This window comes from Hydra viridissima, unplaced genomic scaffold (assembly GCF_058129835.1).
Source record: "Hydra viridissima isolate aposymbiotic clone 2 unplaced genomic scaffold, HvirCarnegie_v1 scaffold_9, whole genome shotgun sequence".
In the NCBI taxonomy this organism is placed as follows: Eukaryota; Metazoa; Cnidaria; class Hydrozoa; order Anthoathecata; family Hydridae; genus Hydra; species Hydra viridissima.
Window position 1 is genome coordinate 9048318 of NW_028324308.1, and position 28000 is coordinate 9076317.

The window sequence follows — 28000 nt, forward strand, 5'->3', positions numbered from 1 at the left end:
TAGATGTAAATAAAAACGCTTTCAACGCCATTAAACGCTTAACCTCCCGCAGACTTGCCGAGTTAGGTGAGACGTTGTAGATCTGTAATTGCTGTAAATACATATTTATTAACAACGTAAAGAAGATGAGTCTTTTTGGAAGAAAGGTTGATTAATTAACGCATTTTTCTTTTTCATTACAATATGCGTACAAAATAATATGAGAAAAGTTTTAAAAGATAGCTAAATACAAATCTAAAAGCACCAGTTACATTAATTATGGTTTACATAATTTTCATTAACAATTTTATAGTTGAATTAGATTTTTTTATTTAGTAAGACGCTTAAGTCCTCATTTAATTTTATTATTTACTCTAACTGTACAAAAATGTTGACTAAAAAGAAAAATAAGGACTCTCCTTTGTAGTTAATTAGAAGAAGAGAAAAACATTTATGTTTTATCTGTTATTATATTCGGATTGCTAGAAAGAATGTCCTTACTTTACATGGGGTTGTGCAGATGAGTTTGCATGCCGTCTTCAAAAGACTCTCTATTGTGGCAAAGAAAATGATTTTTCTGATTCCTCATCTGTGCCACTAACAGGTTTGAGATTTTCTTTATTCTTGAATCAATATTTTATTACATAAAGTATTGATAAATATATTTTAACATATTATAGTAATACTTTATTATAATATATCACAAAATATAACTATCTGTAACAAAATATTAAAAAGTATATAATAAGAATATTTAATAATCTGAAGTTAAAAGGTAATGATCCTGTTCTACTTAACCAGGCCATATCATGTATTTCAAGAACTACTTGATTTTTACTATTTAAGTAAAAAAAATTGAAAAACTTGAACATCTAATTCCTGAAATATTGTTTGCTAAAGTTTACAACATAGCTATCTTGACTCCATCTTGTTTTAAAAAATATTTGTGTGCTTTTATTAATAAGTTTATAAATATCTTCTCTGATTAGCTGAAAGTTGGTATCTAAGTGAATTTGAGTCTTTTCACATTATATTTAAAATTAATTAATCGGTTGTTAATTTCTTTGCAGTATTCTTACTTAAAATGTACACAACTCCATTTACCCAAGTCAGTGCTTCAGTGGAAAATAATGTTATCAACAAGGACTTAGCAGTACGGTGCTTTAGTTGGAGAATGCAGCTGCATATAAATTTTTCATCTTATTAAAAATAATGCCATTAATATTGCCAACACAAAAGTCAAACATTATTGCAATTTAACATTTTACCACTTAAAGGTCTTTGAAAACTAGCATTTGGTGCTATCTTTTTACAAGCCTCCTTTTCTGTCGCATACCAACTTTCCATGATTTGCAACAAAAAATTTCCACTCTGCATCAAAATAGAAATCAGTTTTATGATAAGCTAAATTTAATGATAATAAAGATTTATAAAAATTATGCTTTATTGCCCACCTAGTAATTTTGATTTAATAAAGTATAATTTGATTTAAAAAAAAATTATTTTGCTTCCATGTTCAATATCTAGTTTTCATTCTAACATTTGTATAATTTTAGATAATAGTATGTTCCTTTATAGTACCAGTAGGCATTTCTGTTACAAAGACATAAAATATGTTTAATATTGGTTTAATGTAAGTGACAATTACCATTGGTCAATAAAAGAAAAATAATTTTTAAATACCTCGGTGAACTAAGGGTCAAATAATAAAGTGTTGCTGAATGCAATGTGCATTCAGTTTTGCTCCAACAGTAACTTTAAATTTCATCACACATAGTTTTCTGTAAAATCAAGTAAAGTGAAGTAAGATTCTACACAGAGTCCAGATTTAAACTGAAAAGCATTTGTGGACTATTTTGACAAAAAGATTATAGAAAGAATAAGAAAAGCTCAAAGCAGAAAGAAAAGCTCAAAGAAGCTGTGTCAGAGGCATGGTTAAAAATAATACCAGAAAGAATAAAATTTGAAAGAATCAATGACAAAACATTTAGAAGCTGTTATCAAGGCTAATGGAGGACCCAACATAATAAAATGTGATTTGTCAATAAGTTCCTAAATATAAAATTCTTGCTGTAATTCTTATTTTCTGCTTGAAATTTAAATTAATTTACATAAATTGAAAAGAAAAAAAAAATCTTATAATAGAATTTATATGTAAATGTTAATATAATTTAGATATAAAATAAAAATAATATATTGAAAGATTCTGATTTTAAGAAATTGCCACCAGTAATTTCTATCAGAAGGTAGAAATACTGGTAGCACTTTCTTAATATCATTTTCTTACCATGAGAAATCCAAAAATCATGATCTGTGAGAGATGCTTTGTCTGAGGTGCAATCTTGAACTTGTCTGGAATATCCTAGGCCTTCAAAGATGAGATAAATTGATCATGAGGGAAATCTTAGACCTGATTCACTGTGAAATATTTTTCATCCAAGAAGAGAATTAATTGGTATCTTTTTCTTAAGGATAGATCTGATTTTCTTAGATTTTTCGAGTCTTGAAGTCTTTTTTTTTTCAGTGAGCTTAAATCTTTTTGTCGTAGCTAAAGACCGTGGTCTAGCTTCCTTCACAGCTTTTCTGACAGAGAAATCACATACCCCAAGATCTTGGGCTATGTTTTTCATGGTCTTAACTGAGTTGGTCTGAATCTTCTTTGTTGATAAAATCCTGGGTAACAACTGAAAAGAGTCAGCCACTTAAGGCTTTTTTTCTGTGGTCCCAAAAACCTCTAGCCTCTTCTATTGTGAACAGTCCTTCTGGTCCTAGAGATCTTGAACAACCTTAGAAACTGACATTCCTGTGTAAAGAGCTTTGAAAACCTCCACATTTTTTTTACTTGCCAGTGATTTTACTTGTCAGTGAAATTGTTTTAAGGGTTTATTTACATTTTTTATATATATTAGAAATTATTGATATCTTTTAGAGGAAATTTTCTTTCAGAAAACTATTTGGTATGATCATAAATATGAAAAATTTAATAAAAATCTGTGGTACTTTTTCAGTTCTGTATCACTAAATCTGTATACATATGCATGGTTTTGTTTCTATGTTTTATTTTGTTTTTCAATCTTAGCATTGGTTTTTAATGATATAATTGCCTCTCATAGGATAATTAGTTTCCAGGGACATCATGGCCATTTCAAGTGAAATTATATGACCTAAAAATAATTTGTTAAATAATCTCTTCTATATACAAAGTCAATACTATATTTAAAAATACCTTCAACTCAACACATATCTAATACTTATCTTTATTTGCTTTTCCTTTACGCTTATTGTGCTTATGAAAAATTTTAATTTTTTTTCTTCAAAAACAACACCAAAATGTTTTTCATGATGTAGGCATATTTATCTCAAAGTACTGCAGCCCTCTAAATATATTTTTCTTGTCAAATAAAAGTGGCTTTTTTTTTTACATAAGAATTAATCTATAACAAGTATAAATAAAACAATTTACCAAAAGTGCATTAATCCATTTTTTTAAAATACTTTTTCTAATCTTAGTAAAAGTATTATTCAAAAACTTTACATTCAAAAATTTTAATGATTCTTAGCTCTAGATAACTTCTCATGACCTATTCTACAAGTCCATGTGTCTTTGTTGTGGAGTTTTCCTCAGTTTAATTTTAAACTTAATTTACATTGTAAAGTTTCATTATTGCATAATTTCAGATCTTAATTGTGTATCAAGTCAAATATGTTATGTAATATAGATTATGCTTTAAAATATTATATATTATGCTGTAAGTAAATGCTGCCTGTTAAGCAGAAGAAAGCTTCATTTAGTATAACTCTTTTAGAAACCTTAAGATGTTGTGAGGTATAAAATGTGGTAGTACTAGGACCAGAAAATCAAGGTCTTCATTATTCACCGAAAATTGAAATGTTTCCTTCAATTCAATTTCAGCATACTTAATATTGATTTAAGCAGATCTGAAGAAAAGAAAAAAAAACTATTTTCTCACAAGCTTTTTTCTTAGTAATTGTGGAAATGTTTCTTTTCAGGTTGAAAAAATTAAGCTCAAAGTTGTAACTGTTTATCATTTAATATGAATAAACTGAAAGTTAATTATCAAAAAACATTTCAGCTGAGCTGAATGTTAAAAAACAAATTATTTTGTTGAATTAACTCATGTCAATGTGTAGGACACAAAGTCAATTTTACTGGTTTCATTGACAACTAACTGTCTGCAGGCTGCAATAGCTTTAATCTCAAATGTTGCCTGGCATTTTATTGATTAGCTAGCATAGAGATTCAAAGATTTCTGTTTTATGTCATATTTATGCTAGATTTTTACAAATCATTGTTTTAGTATGTTAAATATATTGACAAAATGTTGAGACCTTTACCTTAGTATAACCAGTAAATCTGTCAGTATATATAGTATACTGTGTATAATATGCATATATACGCAAAGGACAAATTTATCAATTTGGCTTTTTTCTCAAATACAGTAGCAAAAAAGTAAACTTGTGCTTTTCAATACTTGTTAAGGAAGTAAACTTTTTCTTATTCTTATGTGATTTTAGTATGTAAAGTTTGGTCTAACAGGATTTAGCCTTTACAAATAAGTTCCTAGAATATTAAAGTAATTTCAAGAGTTTGCACATTCAAATACATATGCTTACTTAAAGATTTTTTTTATAGTTCTGTGTTAACTTATATCAATCAATATCTGCTTTAGATGTTGCTGTTTCAATGGTTTTAGATATTTCTACATGTTCTCATAGAAAGTTGACTCATAGATATGCTAGTTCTCTTACAAGGTTAGTAATATACTAATATTCAAAATGTAAAAGGAGTAAAGTATTGGTTTCAATTCATGTTTGAACTAAGTTAAGCCTTTTTTATAGCTAATAATTTTTTTCTCTGAAAGCAAGAGAAATTAATTCCATGAAGTGCAACCTTTTGGTAAATGTTTTTCTAACTAAATTTCAAAGTTAAAAAAACTTTATTTTTTCGTTTGATTGTTTAGGCTAACTCAGATAAAGGATCAAATTTTCATTATTGATCACTTTTTTGTTTAAGGATTTTTAACAATTAAATATACTAGACTTACACAATATATTTATTAAAATTGATTCCTCTGAAAATTCTACTGGGCTTTTAAAGTTTCAGAAAAGTTGGTGGTGTATCCCAGTAATGCCCAACTTTTTTCGAGCCTTTTGCTAATTTTATAACATATTCAGCAGTCATTGAGCTTTATTGTTGCTAAATTCTACTTGGCATTGACTTAGACAGGTTAGGAAAACCTTGTAACTTTCAGCAACATAAAAATTGGATTAGATTGATACATAGTAATGAAACTGTAAATGGAAGTAAGGCTAGGACATTTTGGACACAGAAAGTTATCATACTATATTCTTTAAAATCTTGAGTTAAATGATGTTTAAAAGTATGTTTATCATTAGCAAAATTATTTCAATTATTATTTAAGATTAAACAATAATTACAGTTGGTTTTTCAATCAACTCACAGAAACATCTAAATAAAATTTACTGAGCAACTTTTATTGTTCAGTTTATTTATGATTTGAAAGTCTAAACAAAGTCCTACAGAGATACCTCTGTTACCTCCAAACTATTTTTCTAGCCAATGGTCTTGAAGCTATCTCGTAGCTAGACACCATAAGAAAATTGTGCAACAACTTTAAGATATATGAAAAACATTTATCTCAAAAATACTTTAATTGAGTCTACCAGACATGGAGACAAAAAAATCTCATCCTTTTTTCAACATTCACGAGTTATAAAATTTCCTTTGAATACAGAAGCTTAAGGTTGGCTGACAAATGAAGACCACCTAGAAGCCAAGAGAGGTTTTCTATTTATTGTTAATGATGCTGTTGGAGTGGAATTTCCTTACAGAAGATTACAGCAGTGGACACTGAAGCAATTATTTACCTCATCACCCAAAAGAAGCAATAGATTTTTTTAGCAATAGCAGCAATAGCTTTTTTGCTCAAATAGCAGCAATAGTTTTTTTCCTAAATGCCTTCATAAAGTCTTCATTCAACTTAACCTGGTAATATTTAGGAAAATACAAAGAAATGAATGCAACAGTATTAGTTTTAGATTCTTTACTGAATAAGTTTGATTTTTTCTTTCTTTACATAATCAAAAATGTTTCTGTTTTTCATTTCAGAGTCTAGGCTTAACTGTCTAAATTAGCATAACTTTATTTTAGCATTAACTTTAAATTAGGGTTAACTTTATTAAATATTTCAGCTAAATTTTTCATGAATATTCTTGATATACTTTTCATATGATTGGTCATTAAGTGATGCTTTTGTAAAACTAAGTTTGTACTCACTATCTACTTAATTCTCATGCTTTATTCTGTTAATATAGTCTTGTTGAGCAACATGTTACAGTCTGTTAATTAAACAACATGCTTAAAGATCAATTGAATGCCCTAACATTCACTAAGTTAGTCTAGTCCGGAAAGATCCTACCCAATAAAATGAAGTTTTTTCTTAAAATTATTCTATAAATATCTCTTAAACTTTGATTAGTCTTAAGGTGTGTGAAACAGGGTAAAAATTTATGTCTAAAAAAAGCTTCAAATACATTCTCAAATTTTAAGGCACCAGTTTATTTCATTTTTATTGTGTATTATGTCCTTGTTATCCTTTACATCTTTCAAGCATAAATTAAAAAAAAGCCTCTTACAAGTGTAGCAGTCTGCATATTTAAATTTTCAGGATAATTTTTCTCAAAGAAATTCACTTTGTTCCCACCTTTTTAACTTTCACCACCCTAAATACTCCTGTTAAAAATAATTTAGTACCCTAAAAATTTGACTTCTTACTTCATATAAACCCTACCGTTAATTGCTTAAAAAATCTGTTTTTGAAATGATTTTTTTGAAAATAGTATCTTAAAAAAGTTATTTTTTGTTACAACAAGTCTTTGTTATCAATTCATTAATATAAGTTAAGAAAAATTTATTGATATAGATTAAGAAAAATAAATTACTAACATAAAGACATTCTTATGACAAAACAGCAATTCTTTTTTTTTTTTAACACATGCTGTATTTTGCTAAAATATTGTTAAATTCAAAAAAAAAAAGTTCAGAAAATAGTTATAAGTTGTTAAACTTATAAAAATTAAAGCTTAAATATAAAGCTCAGTTGGGTTGGGTTTGTGGGTAAATGTATTCATATCATTCAATGAATCTCAACCAAATTTAAATAAATGTTTAAGAAACGTTTAGTGCTTTCATATTAAATTTCTAATGTTTTTTTAAATGATTTTTATTAACTCTTTGATGCGTTAAAATGTGTTTCATATTCAAAATTTGATTTTTAATAATGCTTTTTAAACCATTTCTATTAACTGTCGGAAAATGTAAAATATGTTTTATATTAAATTTTTAACTATCTTCTTTTATTATTTCATATAATTATTCATCATGGCAGGCAAAGTCCTTTTAGTCTTTGAAAAAAAGTGATACAAGCAACATCTCCATAGAAATAAGAAACTTTCATCTCAATTAAAAAAAAACTTTTATCAAGGAAAATGCAGTGTCAATATCATTTCATGAAGTGCAAGCTCTTCAAAAACAAATATTTCTCCTTGGTCTCAGATCAAAATTTTTTACTTTATTAAAGGTATTTAATTTTTTATTACAAGCCTCCAATGAAAAAAAAAATCCACAGGACAAATATCTCAAAGTGCTATCAGAAAAGCAAAGTTAAGAGCCAGAGAAACATCTTCAGAAAGAGACAGCTGGCTGGCTGATCTGAGGAAAAGAGCTGCAACCATCAGGGCTAATGATTCAAAGTCTTGTCCCTGGTGAATGTAGAACTTATAGGCTCAACAAAGCACAGGGACAATCTTTGAAAGTTGCAGGAGTACATTTGAAAACCCCATGCTTTTCATATGAACAATTGTATGTGGCATACTTTTGAGTTGGAATGCCTCAAAATTTGTTCATTCAAGCACCAGATGGAAAAACAAAGAATGTTGTGTATCAAAAAGCTCTTATCTAACACCCAGGACAGTTGTCTTTTTCATTTATTTGTTTGATTTGGTTCTTTATTAGGCTAAATAAAATGATTTAAAATTTATTGTCTCATAATCATTATTTTTAAGGGTTTTGTATATGCTAAATTCTTACTTTCTACAATTTCTAAATCAATATCCTGGGCAATGCTGGGTACTTCCGCTAGTATGACAATGGTTTTAGTTAATCTTTTCTATATATAACTATTAAAAATTTTTATGGCTTATTTTGATTCCTTTAGACAGCTTCTAATTTCTCCTTGCGCACTTATGATGGGAATATTGTACACAGAAAGATTGCGTCAGTCTAATCCATGCTATTTAGTTAGAGTATCATCTGCTGATCTTTATGTAGTTGCAATGGTAGTTATTATTTTATTTAGATTTGAACAATTACAAAAGAAATGTGATTTTGCTTATTGAAAGTTTGCCTCACTTTTCTCTGCAAGTTATAAATTTTTTTCATCAAAGTTTTTTTTTCTTTTTTTTTATGTTTTATTGTAAAACATTTTATTTTTGTTGTGACAGAATCTTTCCATTTGTTAAGTTAGTTTAGCTTTTGTATGGCAGGTAAAAGTTGTCAAAAGTAACTGCTGGATTTTTTCCTAACTATAATTATTTAAGGAGTATGCAAATTCAAATCATTTTGCAATGTTTAATTGTTAACATATTACCAGAAATGTCATTTACCAGTACAAATATGTCCTTGTAAGTTTTGTCCAAAGACAGATTAAATCATAAAAAAGCATCTGAAAATAGTTTTCAAAAATATTTTTACTAAGAACTCACATGCACTACATATATATATATATATATATATATATATATATATATATATATATATATATATATATATATATATATATATATATATATATATATATATATATATAAAATGAAAACATCTTGTATGAGAGTTGAATAAATTTAATATATGAACATCAATAAATACGAATTCTCTCAATACTAATTTTTTATTTTATCTAAGAAATTTTCGCTAGATTATTAATACTAGCATCAGCTTTAATTACAAATTATTAATTAAATTACAAACAAACTTTAACGGTAACGTCACTTTTTAATGGCTTCTTTAAACTTCGCTTTAATTGGGCTTCTTTAATATTACAGGGCAGTCTTTAAATCCAGTTACAGGGCAGTCTTTAAATCCAGTGCAAATCTTAAATCTTTGCTAACTTCGCGCAACAAAACAAAACTACCATCAAATAGCCATCCCGGAGTATACCTAATAGAATGCGAGTGTAAACAAAAATACATCGGCGAAACAAAAATGAAAATAGCAACAAGAACAAAACAACACCAAAAAAATGTTTTTGAAGAAAAATTAGAACAATCTGCAATTGGGCATCATAAAATTAAATGTTCATGAAATATAAAATGGGATCAAGTAAAGACATTAAAAGTAGAACCCAAAAAATTTGAAAGAAAATTTCGAGAGGCAATCAAAATTCAATTCAACAAATGCGGACCTAAAAATGGAGGTATGAATTTAGATGACGGTCAATATGTAAAAACGAAATTCTGGACGCCATATTTTTTATACCTACGTAATAATAAAGAAGCCCAATTAAAGCGAAGTTTAAAGAAGCCATTAAAAAGTGACATTACTGCTAAAGTTTGTTTGTAATTTAATTTATTAATAATTTGTAATTAAAGCTGAAGATGCTAGTATCAATAATCTAGCGAAAATTTCTTAGATAAAATAAAAAATTAGTATTGAGAGAATTCGTATTTATTGAAGTTCGTATATTAAATATATATAAATATATATACAGGGTGGGTAGCGATTCGCAAACTTTTTAGAACATTTTTCAAAATGAATTTTTAAAGTACTAAAAAAATTATTTTCATGGTATATTAATAGGAGAAAAGTTGTAGATAAATACTTTTCCCACCTTAACATTCAATTAAGTCTCCTTTTTTTTTGATCACTGCCTCAAGCCTAGGAATGAAGGACTGGCAGGTGCTTATTATATAGTCCCTTGACATTGAGTTCCAAGCACAGGTAATTGATGACTTTAGTGACTTAAGTCTTGAGTGGGTCTTTTTGCAAGCCTTATTCTCAACTACGCTCCACACACTATAGTCAAGGGGATTCAGGTCAGGGCTGGATGGTGGCCAAAAGTGTTTGGGCCAGAAATTAGCCATATTTTCCTGAAGATATTGTTGAGTTTTTCTGGACCCATGTCAAGGTGCATTGTTGTGTTGAAAGATGTAATTGTTTTCTGGGAATGTCTTCTTTAGCCATGGCACCACATAGCATTTTAGTAAGCAAATATACACATCAGAGGTAACTTTTTCTTTCTCTTTGATGTAGACTGGTGGGCATTTCTCTCCATTAGAAGCGATTATTCCTAGCATCATGATGGACTGAGGATGCTTGGTGTGACACACAGGTGGTGCTTTGTCACCCTTCTGTACAATGAATCTGTCATTATGCCTATTTATCACACAGTCAACACTAAAAAGTTTTTCATCTGAGAAAACTTTAACTTGTTGACGAAGCATGGCTTTTTAGCTAATTCAGAAACTTCTTTGATCGTTCCAACCGTAAAGTTTTTAGTCTTTCTGGTAAATATTGACATGAAGGTCGGGCCACACTGACTTTTCCAAGTGTTTTTAGAGTTCTTCTGACTGTCCTTTCATCATTATTGAACAATTTTGCTGTCTTTCTGATGGATACAGTAGGATTCTTTTCAACATGCTTATCAAGCTTTTCTGTAAACTTTTTATCAACTTTTTTATTCACTGGAGATGGCATTTTGGCTCTTTCAGCACTGCCAATTTTTTTTTCACTTTGTAAAATGTAGATACTCCAGAAACACGAGTTTAGATACTCCAGAAACATGAATCACTTCACATGCAGACAAACCCGTATGAATCAAATTTAAAACTTCGGTTCTTTTGGCTTTCATTGTAAAACTTTTAACTAAAATGTTTTTTATTCACAATTTTATTAAATCTAAGACGGCCATTGAACATTAATCAACAAAAACAAATTATGGAAGTATTATATTTACATCACAAAACCTAGCCAAAAATTAGTTTGTGAATCGCTGACGCACCCTATATATATATATATACAGGGTGCGTCAGCGATTCGCAAACTAATTTTTGGCTAGGTTTTATTGGTTCACCAACCAGTTTCTTCTATTGGAAAAAATTGGACAATTTACTAGATTTTCTGTAAAAGTATCTTTCTTCAATACGAATGTGAAGAAACTGGCACTAAAAATCTTCATACTTTTTCTTTTTTTGAGAATAATGGATTTCTTTTAGGCCTCCTAAAACTCCAGCTTTTATATAAAAACACTCAAACATTTTAGCAATGTTCTTAGGTTTGAATTTAAATGTTAGAAACCTCTTCAACTTTTTTTTTTTTTTTTTTGCGAAATTTGAAATTTGCATGGTAGAAATAGGAAAAATATAGTAAAATACGCCTTAAAAGTCTCTTGACTTTTTAAGGGGTATTTGTCACTTGCCTATAATACAAAAAGGCTAAAAGTCGACCATGGTGTAAGTTTATCCTGATATTTTTATTTTTTCACTTTTCATTACCCTAAGCATAAGCTACTCCTTAACCTTTGGCTCTAACAATCAGGAGATAATAACTTACTGGAGCTTAGGAAATAAAAATTTATAGATAAACATAAGGTAGTAAAATATTTTCTTTCTAAAACAAAATGTAATTAAAGATTGTCTCTTAAACTGCATTAAAATTAGGTTTACTGGCTCTGCCATCAGTCTGATCCACCATAAGTTTTACATAACCTTGCATATATCAGCCTTTGTCAACTTCCAAAAGTTTTCCAAAGTATTTCCTAAATATTAACAATGGAGAAGCTGGATGAAAGAATGAAATTTAGCAAAACCTTATTGTGAGATTTAACACAATTATTTAAAGTGATCAATCATTGGTAAAAAAAAAGATTAATTAGTATTTAGTATTATCATTTTTGTTTTATAAACAATATAATTTAGTTATCATACAATGAAAAAAAAAAATTAAATGGAATTCAAGGAAGAAATTCAAAAAATGTATATATGTATGTATGTATGTATGTATGTATGTATGTATGTATGTATGTATGTATGTATGTATGTATGTATGTATGTATGTATGTATGTATGTATGTAAGTTTTAGCACTGTAGAGAAGAGTAAGAACATTTACACTAAAAATCTGACAAAATTTCAGCAGTCACATAAAAGAAAGGGCGTTGTGCCTTCACAAGAATTTTCACTTGAAGAAAAATGCAGAATACCACTCAAAAGGAAAGTAGTTGGGTAATACCAGTTTCTTGGAGCTGAAATCAAAGGGCACAAGGAAAGAACAGTAAACATTTCCAAAGAAGTTCAAAGTTTATGAAAGAATAAATTAAATTTTCCTCATGATCAAGTAATACATGCAAAACTTTCATGTGTGTTAAAAACTTATGATGAATGTATTAAACAAGAAAAATATGATGTATTAGGTGAACTGTTTGATATCACAAAAGCTAATGGAGTATGGTTGTCAGCTGAAGATAAACAACTCTATTATCTACAAGTAGAAAGTTGAGGAAAAGTTGGTTTAGCCACCTGTAAAGAAGCAGACAAGGAAACAATTTATCCTTCAAAGAGATGAAAGTTACCTGACAAACCATCTACAACAGTATCATACAATCTCTCATCTTATGGTAGTGATAAGGAATTGGATAAGTCTGAAATTATAGAAAGTGAATATGAAAATGATGATGATGACAAATATATTTGCCCACCAAAAAGGAAACATACCAAGTTGCTTTGAACTTAGTTGCATCAACAAGAAAAGCTGCTAAAATTGGCAAGTAATTGGCACTCAATTGTGTTATCATTCCAACACCCAGTCAAGCCAGAGATTTTAAGTCAGTATTTAAGCTTCTAAACTGAAGAAAGAGATGATGAAAAACTTAATGGAAAGCGCATTAATGAAAAAAAAAATTAGGTTCTAGTATTGAAAAATGAAAGAATAGAAGTGAAATTAGCTGCACTGTGCTTGAAAGATGAAAAAGCAGAAACTATTACTAATAGAATTTCGACAGTTCTTGATGAATGTAATTTATGGAGTGCTATGAAGATGATAGTGACTGACACAACCACACTGTTAAAAAGAATGGTGTTGTTGTAAGACTTAAGTGAATATTTCAGCAAAAGGGTTTGACAAACCATTGTTTATTTCTTGCCAGCATCACATGGTTGATAGGATTCTGCATGTGGTGATGGATGAGGAAATTGGAGGAAGTACCAAGTCTTCAAACATTGAGTATCCTTTTATACCTCAAATGAGGAATTGCAAGCGAAATTTGTGAATGGAACAGAAGTGATTGTTAATAAATCAAGTTGGAGAGATGACATGAAATTCTTGCGTCATCTGACACTTGTGTTCAGATTCTATGAAGAAAAAGGACATTTTCCACTTGTTAACTTTCAAAAAATTCCTAATATTAGTAATGCACATTGGAATTCAAGAGCTTTCCTTGCCATTTTTGCTTTTATTCTCATAGCCAAAACAAAGCCAAAATTTGAATATTTCTTTCGTATGACTGGGCAAAGTATTGGTTTGCTGATCAATTTTACAACAAGTTAGACTACAGTAACTTGTCACAAATACTGAAATCTTACAAGAAGGGATATTGGAGAATAACTGGAAACAGGAACCATCAGCACTGAAGATAACAGGAAGCAACCAATGCGCGGAACATGCGATAAAAGTGATGCAGAAACTATATTCAGTCTGCAGAGAAAAAGACATTTCAGTCTATATTTATTTTAGGTAATAGACAGTGATGTACTGATAAGTATTAATCATAAATATAGACAATACAAAGCATATGCTATACACTAGTAACTGTGATAGTGACTAGACATGTTGTAAATATTAAACAATGTACATTGTTAAGTTTTAACACACAATTTGATATTTTGATTTGGGGCTGAACATTTTTCAAAAGATATTGAAATAACTATTTGTTTCTTTGGTTTTGAGTAATTATTTATCAAACTGACATACAGATGCATGGGGTTGTAAAAAAGTTATCCCTTATTTACACACATATTCATATATATATATATATATATATATATATATATATATATATATATATATATATATATATATATATATATATATATATATATATATATATATATATATACACACACATATATATATATATATATATATATATATATATACACACATATATATATATATACATATACATATGTATATGCATATAAATATACATACACATATTATGGCAATTCCATGGAGTAAAATTTTTTTAAAACAAAAATTGGTATGGGCGTGGAGGATTCTATGTACAAAACCAATCACAATTTCAAAAAAATTAATTCAAAAAAACTTAAAACTGATTTGGACTTCAATATTTAAAAACAGCAAAAAACTGACAAAATTGAGGATTATGGTGCAGATACAGAAGCTTTAGTTAAAAATAGCTCATTTCAAAAACTGGCTCATAAATGTAATATATAGGATTTATGATATTCCAAGCTGTCACCCTTAAAACAATAGGGTTGAGGCACTGAATAGTTTTAATATTATTATCAATAAATATGGCAATGGTTACCAAATTGAATAAATAACTCAATATAAAAACACTAACTAAATATGTAATCTATAAAAACCACTGGTATTGATTTATTGTTATCTGTTAAATCTGTTAAAAATAGTTTATTAAAAGAATTTTGAGTATCTTTTTGACTTTATATATATATATATATATATATATATATATATATATATATATATATATATATATATATATATATATATATATATATACACACACACACACACATATACATAAATAAAGGTACTACCATTATGTTGGTTTGTTTACTTTATTTATGTGAAAGTTTATTGTTTAAAAGTTCTGTTCAGCACGCTATAAAGGTAATTAGTTCAACTTGAAATCTTTCTTTTTTCTTTTTAAAAATAACTTGCCCAAATCAAGTTTTATTTTTCATTAAAGGTTAATTGTACCATTATTCTTAGTTTTAATCACAGAATTTTCCTCGTCTTTACCAATTTAATATAGAAAAAATGGAATTGCCCTAATATACATATACATGTACATATTAATATAAATATAAATATAAATGCACATATTAATATAAATATGAATATAACTATAACTATAAATATAACTAAAACTATAAATATAGATATAAATTCAAATATAAATATATATATATATAGATGGTGGCATCAAAGTTTTTAATTGATGAAGGGGAAGATGATGAAGTTTTAAATGATGAGTGGGCTGAAGCAGGTAATCAGTGTTTAAAGTTTTTCCTAAGTATTAACAATGCTTTTTGGGTTGTTTTAAAAATATTTGTTTTACTTTGCAGCTGGTCTAGGGGTTTCAACTGTGAATAAGCTAGAGTATGAATTTCTTGATGCAATGGTGAGCTTCTTTTTATAATTATTTTATGTTTTAGAACATAGTATACTAGCTTTTTAAATATATGTATGTATGTATGTATGTATGTATGTATGTATGTATGTATGTATGTATGTATGTATGTATGTATGTATGTATGTATGTATCTATGTATCTATGTATCTATGTATGTATCTATGTATGTATCTATGTATGTATCTATGTATCTATGTATGTATCTATGTATGTATCTATGTATGTATCTATGTATGTATCTATGTATGTATCTATGTGTGTATCTATGTATGTATCTATGTATGTATCTATGTATGTATGTAGAACATTTAGAAACAAGTTTAAAGGGAAATTTAGAGGAACACATTTTAAATACTGCTTTAAAGTTTTATTGCTATAATAATGCTGATATAATTTCCATTATGCTTCCACTTATAGCTATTTTGAATACAAAATTTTGTCTTCTTTGTATTCATAAAGTTGTAATTTATTAAAATTTTAAAGCCTTTGCATTTGCTGAAGTTGTTTTTGAACAATTTAAGACCATTTTTAGTTCAATAGACCAATATTTAGTTTGTGTTTTAAATTTAAATACTGGGGAGAGTTGCAAATAGATCACTCAACTCTGAAGTCCAACTAAACTGTACCAAGTTACCAGTTTTAAATGTGTTAAGACAATATCCTCTTGCACTATCTTATTCAACTCATCATCTGCCAATGCTAAAACTACATTTTTTTCATTAAGAAATCATTAAGGCTTTTTACAGCAACTGATGAATCAATTGTGTTGAAAATTGCATGTTCTTTCATTTTTAATTGCTCTCAAATCCATGTTTGGAAAGAAACTTATCAATAGATTATAAATACCTTATTGCATGAAATAATCCTTTAAAATTTGCAACCGTGAATTGTAGCAGAGTTTACATGATTGTTTTTCCCTGGAAAATCTCTCCAACTACAGTTGTGGTTTTGGCTCCATAATAGTTCCAATTTAATTTAATACAAAACCTTTGCATAAAATCTAGTATGATAAACTGTAATAGTTTTATCAAAACTAAAATTCTTCAAATTATCACTGTCTTAACAGTACAACACAAGCTCTCCTAGATGTTTGTAATCTCCTCATGAAAACAATTTGATCTTTACAATATGTCTATGTAATTCTTGACTTCAAGCAGTTTTATATGTTAAAGTAGAATAACAGATAAGAATCTATGCAAAAAGATGTAATACAACTTTAAAATTTCATAATTTCTTAGTTTCTTTACATGAGAAATTACATAATAACAAGATTTAGATTGTTTCTTTCCCTTAGAGAGAAATAAGCTTTTAAAATTCCTCCAGTAAAGAATCCTAGTCAGTGTTGCGATCCGCCTAAGTATATAACACTTTTATATGTTTGATTATATATATATTATTTTAAGATCAGTCAATAAAGATATCTTTATACAACTTTTAAAGTAACGCGAATTCTAATCTCTTAATGTCTCTATTTCCTATTTTTATGCACATTTTTATAATGCGTTCCACATGAACACACTTATGTAATTTGTATTACATAATTACATTTTTATTATTCTCAACAGTTCCCCCGTTTGGGAAAAACTTTTCTTATCAGATTAATAGATCTTGATACTTAATGATAAATATTCACAGGTCTATGATTTCGCTTGGGATACAATTTTCTATCAGCTTTTGTTCTTTCATTATCATTAACTTGTATTTCCTTTTGTATAAACTCATTAGGTTTTAAAAATCTTTTTTATAAATTGTATGTTACACGCCAATTCGTTTCCTTCTTCATCTGCTACAATAACTAAACTTTGCCTTTTTTCTTTAACTATGTATTTCTTGTTTAGATATTTTGAATCTAGTTTTCCTCCATGTTCATGATGTTTTACGAGAACCTAGTCTCCTACTTTAACATCATATCTCTCCTTTGCGTTGTGTTTCTCATCAAAGTATTTTTTTACTTTTGCATACTTTTTATTTTGACTCTCTCTCACTTCTTTATCGTATGGTGATTTCTAAACTATTATTGAAGGAAATTTATTTTTGATGTTTCTATTGAATAACAATGTGGGTGGTGGTTTTCCGGTTATAGCAGGAGGAGCACATCTATAATTTCGAAGCATACATTGAAGTTCCTCTTTCCAGTTTCTGCCCATAAAATGAGTTGTTTTTATTGTTTTCGCTATTACTTGCATGAATCTTTCTACTACAGCGTTTGCTTGCGGGTATCGCAGTGTTATTTTAATATGTTTTATATCAGTATTTTGAAAATACAATTTTAAAGCCTCACTTTGAAATGGTGGACCGTTGTCACTTCTTATTTTGTTAGGATAACCAAATGTAGCAAACAGCCATTCTAGTTTATTTATAATACTTGGTGCTGTTGTGATTTTCATTATGTCAACAAATGGGTATCTGGAATATATATCTTCTATAACAAATAAATACTCTCCTGATGGTAATGGTCCATATAAATCCATCGCTAATTCATCCCAAACATGTTCTGGTAAAATCAACATTTTAATTGGTTCAGGATCTGGCATACGTGAATTGGCCTGACATCCAAGACATTTTTCAATATGTGATTCAATATCACTATTCATAGTGATTCAATACACTTTTTGACTCAATAATCCTTTGCATTTTTCAACACTTAAATGTCCTTCATGTGCAATTTGTAAAGCTCTTTTTTGAAGAGACTTTGGTAAGACAATTTTTGTTTTTCTTAACATAATCCCCTCATGATCAGTTAACTCATTTTGAAATCTACAATATGGTTCCAGTATTGGGTTTTCATGCCATTTACCAGACACTAATGCATTCTTTACTGCAACTAAACTGATGTCTCTTGCTGTCTCCATTTTTATATCTTCAAGTGATATTGATTTAGGTGCCATTTTTGTCACTAAAAAGTTTACATAAACTGCCACTTCATTTTCATCTGACTCATTGGGTACCTCATTTGGGATACAGTTTCTGGATATAAAGTCTGCAATGTTCTCTTCTCCCTTCTTATATATTATGTCAAAATCATATGCCTGCAATTTGATTTGCAATGCGTGCATTTATTTTAGAACTGGATGAAAAAATAAACTTGAGCGGTTTGTGGTCCACTACGACCTCAAAGTTTTTTCCATACAGATTTTGCCCATACCAAAGCAAGAGCTTCCTTTTCTGTAATGCTATATTTTAACTCAGCTGCTGTCAGTGACCTACTTATGTAGCAGATTGGTTTGATTCCAATACCTTCTTTTTGTAAAAGTATTCCTCCTATAGCATGATTACTTGCATCAGTGATTAGCTGTACTCTTTGTGCGGATCATAAAAAGCCAAAACCAATTCACTTAATAATTCATGTTTAAGCATATTGAAAGCATCATTATGTTTTTTGACCCACTTAAATTTTGTATTTTTTTTTAATAGCTCACGTAATGCTGTTGTTTTTTCACTAAAGTCTTTAATAAGTCTTGACACATATGTGCATAAACCCAGGAATCTATGAAGCTCACTTAAAGTTGTTGGTGGTCTTGTATTCTTGATAGCCTCTAATTTGTTTTGATCAGAATTAATACCATTTTTGGATATTTCAATACCAAAAAATTTTATCTTCTCTTGAGCAAAAATACACTTTTTTTTATTTAGTTTTAAACCTAATGCATGTGTTTTGATAAACAATAATTCTAACTTCCTTGATAAATCTTGTTTGTTTGATACATATATTATAATATCATCACTAATAAACTTTACTCCATCTATTTTACCATAACTTTGTTTCATAGTTTTTTAAAAAATTTCGAATGAATTGTTGATACCATATACTAAACTTTTGTGTTGATAAACTCCCTCATCTGTTTGAAAATTTGTGATCTTTCTGGACTCAACATCTAGCTCTGAGTATAAACTTCTTTCATGTCTAACTTAGCAAATATTTTTAAACCCTACATTTCATCTATTACGGAATCCAATGTAGGTATTGGGTATCTTATCTAGGCATTTAATTGCTTTGTTGATGGTTCTAGCATCAAAACATAATCGTATCATTTTATTTGCTTTTGGTACAATTACAAAATTACTAATCCATTCTTGCGGTCCTTCAACCTTTTCAATAATCTCAGCTTTTTCAAGATGTCTTATTTCTGCTCAAATATCTTTTCGAAGGTGATAAGGATAGCAATGTAAATTTTGTGCAATTGGTTGTATGTTTTCATCTACATGCAGTTTGTATTAAAAGTTTTTTAAATTACCATGTCCTTTGAATATATCTTTATAATCTGCAATCAATTTTGATAAATCATTTTTGAATTTCAAAGTCACTTTACAATTTGCATCAAAATAATTCAAACTATTATCTTTTTGATTTAGTGGAGATTTAATTTCATCATCAGTATTTTTACACACATTAAAGTGCTGCTTGGTTTCATTTGATTTAGCCACTGAATTTACACTATTATCTTTGTTGAGCACAAAGTTTCCATTTTCATCAGTTTTTAAAATATTCAGCTCCTTTGCAGTTTCAATACCCATGATATTTCCAGCATTATTTTTATTTACAACATAGATTTTGTTGGTAGTTATTTTGTGTTTTGTTTTAATTTCAGCCTTTAAACAACCTATCAACTTTAGAGGCGTTGAAGCATAGGGAAATATTACTGTTGATGATTTTTTTTAGTAATAAGTTTGGATTGTGGTTTTTAATCCTTTCAAAAACGTTTTTGTCAATCAAATTCACATTAGAACCTGAGTCAATAATCATTTTTATTATAACATTTTCTACCAGTACATTTATTGATTTTGTTTTATAGGATTGCCTCTTTGTTTTGAACTAAATGTTAGGGCAAGCGCTTACTCTAATTCATTTTCTGAGCTGCTTTCACTTTTGTTTTTATTATTTATCTCTTTAACTTGCTGTATTGTCCTGTAGTGCGTTTTTGAAAAACTTCTGCAACAAATGGCTAAATGATTTTTCTTTTGACATTTATAGCATTTTTTCCATTAGCTTTGCACTCTTTTTGATGTCCAACAAAATATTTTTCCCCACATCAAAAACATAGCAAGTCATTTTCTCTTTCACCTATATTTTCACTTTGATTACTTTCTGATTTTAAATCTGTTTCTTGTTTTTGTCTTCTGGAGTAGTTTTTTTTTTTTTTAAATGATCTACCTTGTCAATCTCCTCTGTGCATTTATTTGTTTTCTTATTTGACATATCTTTTGCTTGTTGTTATGATATTTCCATGTTGCAACCAATTTCAACACATTTATCAATGTTTATTTCTCTATCCTTCAGAAGTTTTTGCTTCAGTTTCACAGAATGACATTCTGATATAAATTGATCCTTTACTGCCTCAGCGGCATCTGAAAACGCACAATATTTGGTTTGTTTTCGTAACTTCGTAACAAAGCTTACAGTACTCTCCTCTTCCTTTAGTTTTAGGTTCTTAAAAATATATCATCATACGTGATGTTTTTTTTTGGTTTAAAATATTGAGTTTTTCACACACTGCATTGTATTGATCAGTATCATTTCCTTTTAGAGTTTTGTATATTTCTTTTATATCTTTTCCAGCTAAGTGCAAAAATAATGCCTTTTTTTGCGCCTCTTGCATAACTCCTGTTGCCATTAGATATAGCTAAAAATCTTCTCTTCATATTTCCCATTTTTTATCTATATTTGTTGTATCATTTACGTTTATAATAAATTGTTCTATACCTGGTAAATTATTAATTGCTTTTGCCATGTTTTTATCTTCGTCGCCAATTGTTGTGATCCGCCTAAGTATATAACCCTTTTATATGTTTGATTATATATATTATTTTAAGATCAGTCAATAAAGATTTTTATACAACTTTTAAAGTAACGCGAATTCTAATCTCTTTTAATGTCTTTATTTCCTATTTTTATGCACGTTTTTATAATGTGTTCCACATGAATCACTTACGTAATTTGTATTACATAATTACGCAGTTATCATTCTCAACAGTCAGCAGTTTTATTAAATTTTTAAAATTCTCTTTATTTGTGCCTTTTGTTCTAAGGACATGTAATTTTTGAATAAGCTTGATAAAAATGTAAAAGTAATGAAGCCTATTTTATAAAGAGTTAAATTTGTAACTATTAAGTTAATTTTGCATAATTTTTAGTCTTTAAGACGTGCTTAAAACTTAAATGATCATAAACCTGTGACACATTCTGAAATAAATGAAATGCAATATGCATGTTATAGTAAAGTAATGTTTAAAAAATATTGTTAAAAGTATAAATAATCTTTGAAAAGTATTGAATAATATTAATATGGAACTCATATCTACATCCTAACTATAATGTTTTCTCAATCAATTTTTTCAATATTTCTGCAACCACCCATTTATCCATCCATTCTAAAATAATGATATCCTTTATCAAATTTCATTATGGAAAATAAGCTTCCCCTTACTTGTGTTTGAAGCTGCATCAAAGAGCGTGTTGTGAATATCTCCCTAATACATAAGCAGATCCTTGAGTGCTCTTGTTTGAGTAAATCAATGGCTATTTGTGATTGAACTATTTGAAGTAGCTGTTCTCTCAGCATTAATGGATGTGAGAAGTGTAGCCACTCTACATCTCTTGTTAGCTCATCTGAATACTCTTTGATGATTTTAGTGCTAAAATAAAGATAAAGCCCTTTTTCTTTGCTTCTTTAATATAATCCTTTTCATTTTATTTTTAGTCTCACTGATCACAGCACACCATAAATATCTGTCAATTGAAGTAAAATTGAGCTTAAATTGTTCACAAGAGATTAGCATTACATATGCAAAACAATTTGTTTTTTAGAGGATTAAGAGATTTTAATATATGCATTAGCAGTCAAAAAGATGTATTTGACTGCTACCACCACTTTTTGCTTTGTTACTCCGATATTTATTGTTAGAGGTTTATGGAGTTTTTATGGTAGGTAATAGAATAACTTGTTGGTTTTTACATATCACAAGTTGTAAAAACATTTTTTAAATATCTATTTATACTTTTAAATTAATGTTTTGAATAAAAAATTTTTATTTAAAAAAAAAAACTTTAAAACCTAAAGCAAAGAATGCAGTGGTACTTACATAAATTAAAAAATATCTGCAATTCATGAAATTAAAAAAGAAAAACTTCTAAAAAGAAATCATTTTATACTGCTAACTTTATAAAATTCATCAGCTGGAGGGGAATTCGAAGTTAATGAAAAGTTTATTCAAAATTGGAGAAAACAGAAGGAGCAACTTGAACTAATGCCATAATCAAAGTGAGCTTATTGTGGAAAATCGTGTAAATGGTACTTACTTAAAGAAAAATTAAGCAGTTGGAATAAAAAACTTAGAAAAAATGGCTTGATAGTAATGAGAAATTCTATTTGATTAAGGCAATTAAACTCTGATGGCAGAAAGCTTTAAAGGTTTTACTGGTGGATTTATTTGATAGTTGAGATTTGTGCAACCCACTGACTTAGTACTAAATACCAAAACAAAAATGTCTTACAAAATGCTGAAAAACCTGTAACAAAAAATAGATATTTTGGTTGTTTTTTTTTCATGAGAAAACACAGCTGGTAGTGTCATGAAAGCAGCCTCTTTATTAACAATTTCATTGCATAAAAAAAGCATGGTATAAATTAGTAAAAAATCATTAAGTTGCTGATAGATGTCCGTGTCACACTTTATGGTTGGTAAGTAGAAGCACTTTGTAAATAAATTCCATGTACATAATTAATCAATAATACAGTCAATACAGTAAATTACATGTAACAACTGAAGCTACTCCAAACTGTTACGCTTCCTTCACCTTGCTAAATTGTCAGAAATTGATACTTGGAATTAAGTCTTTGATTTATAGGACATTAAATGTACCTTGTTCCATCAAATCCAAACAGCATAAACAGTTCAGTAAAGTTGGCATTTGGCAAGCTCAATTTGGGTGATGTAATTCTTATAGGAAATTAATTGTTTTTTTGGCAGGAGATTTTTCTAACACTTTGGAAGTATGCTGATATTGTTTTACAGTTTCAACACCCCCAGTTATTCCTGTATTTTTCATGAAATTCTGCAACCAACTTTCTACAAAAAAGAGATTTCTATGGCAACTTTCTTTTTTTTTTTTTTTTTTGTCAAAAATTCAATTTGCCATAGCAAGCTCTTTTTTGATATAGTGCAACTCTTTCTCATGATTGTGGTGTTCACATAAGAAGCAACAATACTTAATATATCCACACTGAAGACCAAAAAAAAATACCAACCACTTTTAGGTCACCATAGATTGAGCAAATCTAGTTAGCATATCATAAGAGCTCTTTCAATTTTTTTATGTTTCTTTCATTTCATCTGGATAAGCAAGGTTTGGTTGGAAGCATCAACCAAAAATATCCACTCATCTGGAATATAATTTATGCTGATAGCTAAAATTAAACTACAGATGTTATTACAAACAGCAACCCACCTTCCTGGTCAAAGAACAGAATAAGATCTTCCTGATAGTCATAGCAAGTGATGTCTGTATGTAGGTGCTTTTAGAATTGGTAATTCTTCTCCATGAGGTATTGTAAATGGAATGATTGGATGCTGTAGAAAAAATTTTTTTTTCTTAGTAAGAATTGTCAGTTGGAAGCACTCTTTTAAATTCCAGTTACTAATATGATCCATTGGTTCTCCCATTGTCTTTGATAATGGTGTGAAAACATTTTTCTTATTCACCCATTGGACAACCTTGGTCCATATGATTTACAGCATGAGTGTATTGCACAACTTTTGTCCTGGTCTCTTTTTTGCAACTGAAATACAAGTTGTAGGCTTTTTTAATCACATTTGTGATTCTTTTTTTTTTGGTACAAAAGTAATTTCACCACAAGTATAGAAATTATTTGCTTTATTTACATAGTTCTATATTGTGACTTTATGCTATGTAGTGACATAGTATTAGCTATTATTGCATCATCTTAGTACACATAGAGGTTTTCTATCAGTCACCAATACTGATTATCTATTCTAAGTATAAGTTACATAATGCATATAAACCTTACTTCATTAGTGGTTGTTCATCATGAAAGTTAGAGCCAACATTTTAAAATGTTATTTTTATTTTTAGTATACACAAGTTATAAAAGAGTTTTCATCTTGTAACTTTTTACCTGTAGAATTATGTTAATACACAATCTTGCCTGGAAAACTGCAAATTAATACATAACCTTTCTTGGAAAACTCCAAATTGATTTGCAACTTGATGCTGAAATAAAACATTTTCAATTCTGAGTTCCTGTTTCTTTTGTGAAGTTCCTTTTTGAATTTATTTTCTGCAGACATTCTGCAGTTTGATGATTTTTAGTTTAAATGTTGGTTTAAAATTCTTCAAATGACTTAAAAGGTTTAAAAATTGCTTAATTATTTTAAAAAAAAAAAAAGCAATAAAAGAAAAAAAGTTTTTATCAAAATTGTGAGCAACACTAAAAGTAAAATAGCAGTAGTACTAGCTTGTAGAATTCCAACAACAAAATTCTTAACTAATGAAAACCAATAAGATCTCATTAACTTTGATTTGTGTGTGTATGTGTTGAGGTTTTTAGGACTACAATATAGTGTGTCCCAAAAATATGAAGTTTTTAAATACTGATTCTTTACTTCATCATATATATCTGAATGTTAATTGCAGTTTACCTGCCAAATTTTATCTCATTTGCTGCACCATCAACATTTCTGATAAGTTATTTTTGACATTTAGCTACTTGATTTTCTTTAAGTGCAAGTTTTTTATCCACAGATCTTGTTCTTGGTTGTTGTTGTAACTTCAAAAACTATCTATCTTCATTAGTCTATCTTTTATCAACTGTTCAGAGTTGGTATGGCTTATGTCAAAAAGTTGACTCAACTTATTTGTTTACTTTTTTTGGTTCATTTAAGCGTTATGAAGTAGTTTAAAATTGTATTCACGTATTTCAATATTTTTATAAAGTTTTTGAAAATATGATTGGAGCATGATTATGTAATTGTATATTAATAGCGCACTAATTAATAAACTTACAAACTGCTGTATTTATTGTTTTTTCACCACTTTATATACAATAAAACAAATTGTGTTTGCTTAAAACAAAAGAAAACAAAATGGCCATTTGGTCATGTGACAACAGCACTATAGCAAACAATAATAAGTAAAAATTATAATTTGTCTCTAAGCTTTATTTGGTATAATATATTATAACCAAACAAAATAGGTTTATTGCATTTTCTATTAAAGAATAACTCTATTGTTAATAAACAATTTCAATTCTAATTATTGTCAACAGTGAGATGATTAAACTAGATTGTATTTCTAACTTTAATTCACTCATTTGTGCATATTTAACCTTTTATTTGTATGGATTTTGATTTAACCCAATAGTAAAATTTTAAAAGTTACAGGTCCTTGGGGACCTGTCAAACTTGTTCAAATGAGCTAAAGCTTCAACACTTTCATTACTGTACCTAAGAGACACATTTCAGAGGGTGAGATATCAACTATACCTTTTAACATTTTAAAAAATAATATTATTGGCGCTGAAGTAATACAAGAATATTATGAGTTGATATTTGTTTAATTACCAGTCTGTTTCTAACATTTGACTACATTGATGCTATTAATACTTGTTTAATTTTTATATATATGCATGATTTTCTTTAAAATAGAGTTGGAAGATTTATGTTAGTCCTTCAGAATTTTTATCTTTTTGTGGCAAAGTGGAATCAAAAATTGCACTAAAATGTGGTTTAAAGAGAGGTTGGTTTTCATATACAGATCTGACTCAAATCCTCCTTGCATCAAAGTATCAGAAAGTATTAAGTGATATCTTGCATAATACAGTTAAGGTAATCATAAATTTGTCAATAGTATGAGTGTATATTTTATTGTGATAACAGAAAGATATATACTCTCTTATTATAAATAATAGGGTTGTTCAAAAAAAGTCAATGGAAAAATGAAAGAATAGAAGCCTTACTCAAATAAGTCCATACAGATCTCATTTTTTTTAATTTTTACCATTTTCCTGTTAACTCAAAGCATTTGTGGGGGATAACTGTGTTTCTGAATATTTGCTGTTTCAGTTGCTCTTTAGAATTTTGAATAGTTAAAAAAACAGTAGTGACACATTTGGTTTCTAGATTTGTCATAATTAATGTATCACTTTTGGGATACTTCTTTCAGATATAAACTACAAGCCATAATAAAGCTATGGCTTGTACTTTATATCTGAAAGAAATCATTATTCAAGTCACTTTAATAAGTCTGACTTTTATCTCTATCTCCTGTGGTCCTCTTTATATCTTTTAATTTGGTCTTTAAAGGAGCTTTTTTTTATTGTCTTTTCTTTCAACATATCAACATGCCTGGTTTTTTTCCAATTCATAAAACCTATTTTTAAAAGATGCCATATCTTCAAATGGTGCCGATTTTTAAAATAACCGGAACCTTTAGAATGATTAAAAGTTTCTACAACAATAATATTCTATTTTTATATATCCCTTTAAGAAAAGGACCTTTTTTGAAAATCTCTAATAAATGAGTCTATTAGTAAAATTCTATCAAAAATTTCAATACGGATAATGTTTAATTAAGTGTTTCATAGTTTACATCCGAGTCCGTTTTCTAATTTAAAATGCGTCTGTTTTCTTTTTTTATTACGAAAAGGTTATAGCCAGTTGCGTAATCATGTATGGCGTATCGATGAGTCTTTTGGCAATTTCAATGACGCACGTCGCTTCAAATAAGAACAGAATAACTAAATTAAATCAATCTGAGATTGATGAAAATTACAGGTACGACGAATGCAGAGTTAAACATACACTGACTCATACCTCTATTAGCCTACCTTCAAATGGAATGCTTAATGCATCCCAAGAGTCATCGAATTTTCATTTTCAAATTAAAGACCACGATCGATGCACTTTACATACAAGCTGCAGGCATTCTAAGTGTATTTCGGAGATCTCCACTATGGATTGTTTGCAAAATCAAAGTAATAGGCATCAAAGAAACAGGTACAATATATTGAATTCTTGTCGTTATCCATTCAAAAGTTTAAAAAGTGTCCATTGCGAAGAAAGCAATAATTCTGGAAAATTTTGTCCTACGTCACCCGCTCCCATTCAAACGTTTATGTCGAATTACCAAGTGCAAGTTGGCAACAGAAGAAAACATGTTTTTCAATATCAGTTAACGATACCGAAACTGCTGGGAATTGTCATTTGAGTCGACTTAAATTTTATGCCAATATAGTTTTTTAATTTTATCAAAAGTGATTTGATGCAATTGAGTGTCAAAATGTGAGTTGACATTGGTTAGGAATGTTTTTTTTTTAAAGACAAGTGATGTTCGTTAATTTTTATTTGAAAGTATTTTTTCTTAATTATATTGCATGAAAATTTTGTGATTTTATATCTGTGTGTACATCATGAACATGATGTGTTTTTGTATTTGTGTGTACATTATAAACATATTATATATGGTTTTTGCTGTTGCAGTTTTTTAAAAGCAAGTTATTTAAAATTTTC

The 28000-nt window shown here is 28.5% G+C and overlaps 1 protein-coding gene across 1 annotated transcript; it reads left to right on the top strand.

The window, feature by feature from the left end:
* Positions 1 to 27962, top strand: LOC145185786 (protein CNPPD1-like). The gene is made up of 8 exons (XM_090096984.1): positions 1 to 146; positions 466 to 583; positions 4671 to 4752; positions 8238 to 8358; positions 15256 to 15328; positions 15408 to 15463; positions 26138 to 26317; positions 27138 to 27962. The coding sequence occupies exons 1-8, from the start codon at positions 126 to 128 to the stop codon at positions 27696 to 27698; spliced, it is 1212 nt and encodes a 403-aa protein (XP_089953110.1). The 5' UTR covers positions 1 to 125; the 3' UTR covers positions 27699 to 27962.
* Positions 27963 to 28000: the final 38 nt, after the last annotated feature.

What these genes read in the sequence shown, in the direction of transcription:
- LOC145185786 (XM_090096984.1), top strand. Translation starts at nt 126, where the DNA reads ATGAGTCTTTTTGGAAGAAAG. An exon ending in TATGCTAGTTCTCTTACAAG is followed by an intron (nt 4,753 to 8,237) that starts GTTAGTAATATA and finishes TGATTCCTTTAG; the next exon opens with ACAGCTTCTAATTTCTCCTT. An exon ending in ATCTTTATGTAGTTGCAATG is followed by an intron (nt 8,359 to 15,255) that starts GTAGTTATTATT and finishes ATATATATATAG; the next exon opens with ATGGTGGCATCAAAGTTTTT.